The sequence below is a fragment of the Onychomys torridus genome, chromosome 11, assembly GCF_903995425.1.
Source record: "Onychomys torridus chromosome 11, mOncTor1.1, whole genome shotgun sequence".
Classification (NCBI taxonomy): Eukaryota; Metazoa; Chordata; class Mammalia; order Rodentia; family Cricetidae; genus Onychomys; species Onychomys torridus.
This window is the reverse complement of record NC_050453.1, coordinates 39,404,024-39,412,928: the sequence shown is the minus strand read 5'-3', so window position 1 is coordinate 39,412,928 and position 8,905 is coordinate 39,404,024. Positions and strand designations below refer to the sequence as shown.

Below are 8,905 nucleotides of genomic sequence, written 5' to 3'. Positions count from 1 at the left end.
CCTCTGTGAACCTTAGCTCTGTTTTTTCCCATCCTTAGCCTTGCCATGGCTCCTCTCCTGACTCAAGGACTCCAGACCTTCTGCATCCACCCTGGCCGTGACCCTACCCCTGCAGCCTCCCACTTCCCCTCTGAATGCCCTCTGGCCACACCTGGACCCTTCTGCCCCTGCCCAGCCCCCAGTCCTCTTAGGGCTGATAAAGGTCAAGAGAACACAGAATTCCGCAACTCCAATGGAAGCAGCTTCAGTTTTGTATTTTAATAATTTAAGTCTGACACCTGCCCACGCATCTAGACCTGAACCCTCGGGCAGGCTCTGAGCTGAGCAGACTGTGCCTAGGTGGGATGGCCACCCCAGTACACAGCCTCCCTGGCTGCTGCCCACCCACGGCTGCCACCAGGGAGGTCTGGACAGGAATCCTGCAGCTGGGGGACAGCCAGACACCAGCTGCAGCTGACTCTGAGCTGGACAAGAGAACAAAGACCAAGCAGCGCCCCTCCCCCCCTCCCCAGGCCAGGCCAGGCTGCAACAAACCTTGGTCTAGGCAGGGGTGGAGGCAAAGGGCTGGCTGGGCCGGCCTCCACTTCTGCATCCTTAGTACCATGGCCACACTTACTGAAAACAATGGCCGTGGTTTCGGTTTTGTTTTTGCTTGTTTGTTTGTTTGTTTGTTTGTTTTTCAGCTTTGTGTTGATCAGGAAAATTTCTTAGAAATTCTTAACATTCTGGCTCCCAGAACCTCTCAGATGTTTACATACCCAGAAGGGGCTCAGAACTCTTTAACAGGCCTTGGTTTGGAATGTACACTCTTGGCTATCTGCTATGCCAAGACACTGAGCCCCCTCTGGATCAGGAGCAAAGGTGTAGTCACATGGAAACCGGGCAAGCCACAGCTGAAAGAGACGGACACAAGGCCAATGTGGCCACTTTGTCTCTGATGTGCTGGGGGGCCTGGGGAGGCTTTTCATTGTGTGTGACCAGGAGGTGAGGCCAGCTCTCCGGGACCAACTCAAGGATATAGTCAGTCACTCTTCTCTCCTTCCAACAAAGGGACACATCCTACCACTTCTGTCATGGAAGAAGACCATTATTTTCTTTCCCCAGATCTGCATAAATTAGTGACCTTAACTGAAACACACACAGACTCTTCATCTCTTCCTGCAGGTGGCCGATCAGAACAGCTCGGCCACAGCCCAGGCAACTAGATGCCACCCTGATCTGTGAACAGTACTTTCCATCCACAAATTATCTCTGAGTGGCGCATTTCCAGCCCCTTCTTCCCGGTGGGGTCAGGGCTTCTAAGGGAGTGTTGAAAGGAACAGGGCGTCTGGGTCACTGGGGAAGAGGCCTCTGTCTCAAGACGCGAATTGACAAGCTCTCCACATGAGCCAGTAGCTCCTTGATGTGGGCCAAGCCCAGCCCAGCAACCTTGGCCCCGTTCACCTCCAGGATCTCATCCCCTACCCCAAGCAGCCCCGAGTACAGCTTGGCAGTGTCCAGGTCAGCCATGGCCTGCACGTAGAGCCCTGCAAAGGAGAAGAGGAGAGGAGAGGAGAACTCACGGAGGGCACAGTGACACCCCCACCCCCTCACAACTGCCTGCATGGAAACATGTCATGTGGCCCTCTTCCCCGCCTCCCCAAGCATAACCCCATTCTCTGTAGCCTCTTTCCAAAGAGGAAAATCCATGCAAATGATGCTTAAAGACGTCATCCATCTACAGTTAGTAAGAATAAACTGATCTTACCCTTTCTGATACTCAGCTTTTAGGGTAAAGAGGAAGTCCTCTTGACAATGAAGACCATCAGGACTTCCCTGTCTGTGTTCCCTGCCTGTGTTGCTCTGGACTCATAAGTAGATGGCCGAGGTGGTGTCACTCAGGTAATGGAAGTGGCCGAGAGCAAACCTGCTTCACAGTACTGTCCAGGACACGCCCTGGCCTCAGCCTCACACAGTTCCTCACTTGGGATTTCGGGCATCTGGGCCAAAGTCCAGGAAAAACAAACATTCTGCCCACATTTATGGCTCACTTGCCTCTTTTTCTTGTACCCTTCCATCTCTACCACTCCAAGAGGCTCAGCCAGGCCAGCAGGATCATTCCTTGGGTTGTGAAATGTACAGATCAAGCCTGTCGGGGACTTGTGGCTGGCTCTCAGGAGACCCATGTTGTGGGAGAGGCTATGGGGGCTTAGGCTGACAAGGCAGGCCTCCAGCCAGGGCTCCCACAGCCGAGGAGTGTCCAGCTGAGATGTAGACAGCTCTCAAGTTCTCTGTCAGCCGTCCGCACCCGACAAAGCTGGAGCCCATACCATGTTCTGCTGTGTGAGCATAGCCCCCTGCTGGAAGACAGCAGGGGACAGCCTTTGTGGGTGACTTTCCTGCAGCTGACTATACAATGGGGTTTGGGCCAGCTGAGCACAGTCCTGACCCCTTCACCAGCTGGCTGAGAAACACAGCGACTGCCCACATGGTAGCTTCTACATGGCCCTTCCCTAGTCAGCTGCTTAGCACGAGCTAGGCAGGATGTCTGTTCTGGTGCCCCCATCTCTGGCTCGAAGCATTGTGGACTATGGAAAGTGGTGCCTTAGCCCATAGACCAGGAAAAGGCCCTTCATTGCAGCCTGTGGGCCCCAGAGAAGCCAGGCTCTGAATACGAACTATACAACTCCTTCACCAAGGCACCTAAAAGTTTGTGGCCATTGGCTGATCTGAGCTGCATACGCGCTTCCTCTCCTGTCCCTTTCTGCGAGCCTTTCCAGAAGGCGTTTCCACTGGGGCCCTGCCCTCCCCCTGATCTTTCTTCTCTGATGCTTGAACAGCTTATCCGCTGGGTCTACACACTGTCAGCATGGAGAGAGGGAGCCACCCCTGCCTCCCCACATGAACCCACAGGAGTGTTTGGTGTGCAGGAGGAGAGGCAGGTGGGGGGAGGGGATGACAAAACCCAAAAGAATGTAGCCAAGCCAGACCAGACACTGATGTCACTCCAGCCACTTTGGGGAGACTTCCCAGCTGAAATCGTGACTGCGAGGCAACTCTGGCATTTATGGTCTGCTGGAGACAGCCTTTGTTAAGGATGTTAGATGCCTGTGTTGTAGCCAGTTAGAAGCAGAAGGCAGGGCCTGCTGTTCTCGTGGGTGTGGTGCCAGATGGGACACATGCTGGCATCCTGACTGATGCTTAGCAAGGAGCCAGGGCAGCCTCCAGCCATGGCTTCTCTGAGGTTCAGGGGAAGTGGCCCTCCCCAGCTAGAGGAGGGCCCATGGTGGGAACAGCAGCAGTCACCACACTCACTGCCTAGGGTAAGATCCCTATGTGACATCTGGTGGCCAAATACAGCCGCAAGAGTGGGACACCACCTGGACAGGACCATCCAAGTAAGGGACCCAGAGACAGCCTGGATGGCACTGTCTGGTTCCCAAATGTCAGTTCCCAGTGTGCACTGACATCTGATCCTCCCTAGGTCCAGACTGGGGAAGGCCCACCCCATACGTTCCCATTCCCAGTCTCTCTCCGTCTCCCATCAAGAAGTTCAGGTCACACTAACTGGAAATCAGGCAGATTCAAGCCCCCGCTAACCTCCTCCACAGCCACCACAGTGCCACCTGATAGTGTGTCTGCCTCCTGGACTGTAGAAATCAGTTTGGTGCCGGTCCTCATCCCATAGTGTATTCTCAAGGCAGCTGCTTTCACCCCCTGCTCTAAAACCTCTCCCTGTAGGTGGTTCCTGTCCTTCTCAGTGAGGACAGCACAGCCTCTGGGCTCAGCTCTAGCCAGACCTCGATTGTCCTACAAACTTCACGGGCCCTTTAGGACTTTTGTACCTGACTCTCATCTCTCGACTCCAGAGGGCTCCCCACTTCTTCTGTCCATCTCCACTGCCGCCATCTCACCCCAGTCTACACAACACCTGCCATGCACATGTGCTCCCTGGTGCTTTTCACTATGTCACATTCCTCATACAGAATACATGAAGGAAACGTGGAGAGCTGGCCCAGCACCCTAGCTGGAGAGTATGCTGGTGAGGTCAGAGGTCTGTGCGCTCCATGTGGTGCTGTAACCCCAGGATCCACAGGACTTATGAGTAGGCACCTGGATGTGTGTGTGTGTGTGTGTGTGTGTGTGTGTGTGTGTATTCCCTGAAAGATGCTGAGTGATGAATATGAGAACAGGTGCAAGAACACATGCTGTGTGCACACTCAGCAGAAGGATTGCTTTCTCAGGTAACCAGCCTTGACCTAAAAGACACCAAAGAGCAGGACTCCCCCTCCTCAGCAGGGCCCAGGAGCACAAACTCCTGGCTTTCCAAAGCCACCCCTCCCCCGCCTCCGCTGCCTGCCCTCCCTCAGCATACCTCCCCACCTTCCCCGCTTAGCACGGCCTGTGGATAGCTTTCAGGGTCTCTTGTACTCAAATGCATTCTGGACTACAGGCTTTGGCCTGGGCAAGTCAGGCTGCCACGGAGGACTCGTGGATGTAGAGGGACCAAGAACTGGTCAGAATTCGGTGACTGGTGGGATTGAATTAGGACACAGCAGGCGGCCTGGCCAGGGGGCTGGAGCCAGGATCCATCTGAACAAAGCCTCAAGGAGCTGGTGAGGGAGGGCTCTGGACAGGATTGCAGACAGGCAGGCCCACTCCACATGCCCAGACACACCAGCAGCTGGAGGACGGGAACCGTTGAAATACATCAACCACATCAAAGGAACAGCCGAGAACTGGCAAGCACAGACAGTTTTCCTTTGCCTCTCTGGAAGAGCCTTGAGGACTCTGATTTCAAGATGTCACAGGATGGCAGGGGGACAGTCAAATCTGCCAGCACAACCCCCACAGCAGTAGGGGCCCCTGAGACCTGACACCCAGTCAGAGCTTCTGAAGGGATGAAGGAAGCCTTTCTCCATTGCTCAGCCAAAGCCCAGAAGGAACCTGGCCACACCCTGGGCACTTTGCTGAGGATCCCAAGGGCATACCTGAATCTCGACGGCCATTGCCGTAGGCCACATGGAAACCAAAGGTGCCCTCTGGGGGTCGCTGTAGCTGCAGCTGACTCGTGCCATCTGGGAACACCTCCACCACCCGGCCCACAGTGCGAGCCAGGCTAGGGGCACTCACGTCTTCCACACTGAGGGCACGATGGGGAAAGGCCTTGGCTGGCCTACAAGGAGATGAAAGAGTAGAGGTAAGGTCAGGCACGGGGCCCAGCTTTGCTGGCCCTACGGGGACTGCACCTCTGACGCAGGAACCTGACATTAGAGGCTGGGGTTCCTCTGACCCCAGCAAAGTGAGCTCCCCAGGGTGGAGACACTTCCCACATGTGCTGCTCCTCAGGGCAAAGGGTTGAAACAAGGACTGTGGTTTCTAGCATTTTTAGGAAGAGGCGTCAGAGAATTAGAGGAAAGCTGTAATTTTACACCGTGTTTTCAAGAGTTAACGCCCCCCCCGCCCCCCAGCCCAAAGTCCTTCCAGGAAGCCTGGGTGAAAGCCGATAGGCAAGAGGACCTGGGCAGAGAGGTCAGGAACCAAGGGCCTCTTTTCTTGGGTGCTCTTGTCTCTGGGAGTTTAGAAGGATCTTTAGCTGCATTTCAAGAAACTCTGTACATTGATTTTAGGATGTCACCGGACAGCCACGGGAGAGAGGCTTCAAGCTCCCCGGCACCACCTTCCTGCAAACCCACACCTCTCAGTGCTCACCCGCACAAGGCAAGGGCACCCAGGTGTCATTCTGAGCATCACTTCCTCTCTCCACACCCTGCCTCACTTCTCTTAAAGAGGCAGGCAGACTGGCTCACGGCTGTGGTTCTGAGGGAAGAGAGGTCTAAGTGTCTAGTTCCATGGGCCACTCTGAGTTTGTCCTACAGGCTCTTGTGCCACACTTACCTGCTCGGTGTACTGGGGTCCCCCGACCCCTCCACCAGGTAGAGGCTGGACCGGTCTCCCTTGCCACCAAGCAGGGAATGGAGGTTCTGAAAGGAAGTTGCTTTCCGATGCTGGTGAGAGGGTGACACCTAGTGGGCAAGATCCAATATTGCAGGTGAGAAAAGTGGCCTGGGAAAGGGTCAGCAACAGAGGATTTGCAGGGACCACAAACCTAAAGTCACTCTAAGAAAGCATTGGTACGTGCTTTGGTCAGCACATCTGCATGCCTAGCAAGAGTCTGCAGAACAAGAGATGGGACTACACAGGCATCCAGACAGTAACTTAGCATTAGGCTAGCACTTTCTCACTATGAGAATCTACCCAGCACTCAGAGGCTGTGGCAGGAGGATCATGAGCTTATTAAGTCACGTAGGAGACCTTGTCCAAAGGAAAGGGCCTGGGGGCATGGCATACTTGATATGACACATCTTAGAACAGAATGCTTCTAGCTGGGAGTGGGGGTGAGTCTGGGACCCTGATAGCTCCAGGAGCTTGTAACCAGTTCCTTGAGTCTAGAGACATTCTGGTCCAGAAGGTTTGGGGACAGGGGAGGAGCTGGTACTTGAGTGAGGCCATGAGCAAGAGTTCTCCAGTTGAAAAGAAGGCACAGGTGCTCAAGCCAAAAAAAAAAGACAGGATGAGAGGACAGGGGGACATGAGAGAGGACATGGGGACATGAGAGAGGGCATGGGGACATGGGAGAAGACATGGGGACATGAGAGAGGACATGGGGACATGGGAGAGGACATGGGGACATGAGAGAGGGCATGGGGACATGAGAGAGGGCATGGGGACATGGGAGAAGACATGGGGACATGAGAGAGGACATGGGGACATGGGAGAGGACATGGGGACATGAGAGAGAACATGGGGACATGAGAGAGAACATGGGGACATGAGAGAGGACATGGGGACATGAGAGAGGGCATGGGGACATGGGAGAGGACATGGGGACATGAGAGAGGACATGGGGACATGAGAGAGGACATGGGGACATGAGAGAGGACATGGGGACATGGGAGAGGACATGGGGACATGGGAGAGGACATGGGGACATGAGAGAGGGCATGGGGACATGGGAAAGGACATGGGGACATGGGAGAGGGCATGGAGACATGGGGACATGAGAGAGGACATGGGGACATGAGATGACATGGGGACATGGGAGAGGACATGGGGACATGGGAGAGGACATGGGGACATGAGAGAGGGCATGGGGACATGAGGACATGGGGACATGAGAGAGGACATGGGGACATGGGAGAGGACATGGGGACACAGGAGAGGACATGGGGACATGGGAGAGGACATGGGGACATGGGAGAGGGCATGGAGACATGGGGACATGAGAGGACATGGGGACATGAGATGACATGGGGACATGGGAGAGGACATGGGGACATGGGAGAGGGCATGAGGACATGAGAGGACATGGGGACATGAGAGAGGACATGGGAGAGGACATGGGGACATGGGAGAGGACATGGGAACATGAGAGAGGACATGGGGACATGGGAGAGGACATGGGGACATGGGAGAGGACATGGGGACATGGGAGAGGACATGGGGACATGGAAGAGGGCATGGGGACATGGGAGAGGGCATGGGGACATGGGAGAGGGCATGGGGACATGAGAGAGGACATAGGGACACAGGAGAGGACATGGGGACATGGGAGAGGACATGGGGACATGGAAGAGGACATGGGGACACGAAAGAGGGCCTGGTATGTGCTGGCGTGTGTTTGGTGCGAGGAGGCCTGGTATGTGCTCAGCATTTGCACTTCTGGAAGAGACTGGTCCTTTCAGCTTCTTGAATTTCTCTTTTCCAGTTTTTGAGTGTCTGTACCATCCTTCCTGCATGTCCTATCCTTTCTTACTTAGCCAGGCTGCTCTCTCCCTGCAGCCACTCAGCTTGCATTGCAGCCGGACCTCTGAGACACAGTGGCGTTGTTATTTCCCTTGAGGGGTTTCTGGAGACAGAAACTCCAGTGGCAATAAATGCAGGTGACACGGCCCACAGCTCCCGCCAGAGAAGCTGAACTGAAGGCAGCTTCCAGGGTGCCACATCTCCACACTGCCTCCCTTCTCAGCTCACCCTCCGCTTCTCCCCACCACTACCCAGCCAGCCAGCAGACCTCCACCCCTAGATACTGTCCTGATGAAAGCAGTCCACGAAACTGCCATGCTCTTCCTCCTCGGCCTTTGAAATGAAAGGCTCCCATGCCGTAGACCACGGCTCTCTACCTTATTCTGCAGAGGAGGAGGTCAAGGACAGAATAAACAGAATACCTACAAGCTCCTAGTCCAGAGCAGGATTCCTGCTCGAGGCTCGTGTGCTGAGGTGATTTGCTAAGCACACCGAGAGGGAGATGTGAGCTGGTGCCTGGTGTTCACCCAATGTAAGCTGGATACACCAGACTAACTCCTGAGACAGGCGTTGGGATATAGATACCATACCCCAGTAAGAGGAGAGAGACATGGAGGAGGGAAGCCCTGGCAGGAGGGTAGGGAGGGCAGAGAACAGAAGGCCCCTCGGCCTGCAGACTGTGATGACTTCTGAGAGAGACATGTCTGGAGTTTTGAGGAAATAGCAGGTGTCAGCAGGTGAGACACAGTGTGATCTGACTGTAGAAGGGAGAAGGCTTAGAATGTTCTGGAAGTGATGAGACATAAAAGTAGACAGACCACAGATCCTCTCACAGCACTAAGTGGTCTCAACGTTATCCCGAACATGAAAAATGGACTGAAATGGATTCACTCGGGCGAGGGGCAGTTGGTACGGCCAGGTTTATGCATCCTCAGAAATACCACTCCGGAAGCCACATAAAGACCAGAATGGACAGGGCAGTCAAGGCTTGCTGTGCCAATACATACGAAAATTAACTGCTTTTGCGAGCTGGAGAGATGCCTCGATGGTTTTAAGAGCATTGGCTGCTCTGCCCGAGGACCCAGGATCAATCTCTAGCACCCACATGGCAGCTCACAAC

At 54.6% G+C, this 8,905-nt stretch overlaps 1 protein-coding gene across 2 annotated transcripts in view; it reads right to left on the bottom strand.

Moving 5' to 3' along the window:
* Window positions 1-228: 228 nt before the first annotated feature.
* The window catches only part of Kiaa1614 (KIAA1614 ortholog), a 32,776-nt gene continuing 24,099 nt past the window's right edge, over window positions 229-8,905 (bottom strand). For both annotated transcript variants that reach the window (XM_036202201.1, XM_036202202.1), the window contains exons 8-10: window positions 5,878-6,005; window positions 4,971-5,155; window positions 229-1,526 (exon numbers count right to left, since the gene is read on the bottom strand). In XM_036202201.1, coding sequence (XP_036058094.1) covers window positions 1,333-1,526; window positions 4,971-5,155; window positions 5,878-6,005 — 507 coding nt within the window. In that variant the 3' untranslated portion in view covers window positions 229-1,332. The remainder of the gene's footprint in view (window positions 1,527-4,970; window positions 5,156-5,877; window positions 6,006-8,905) is intronic.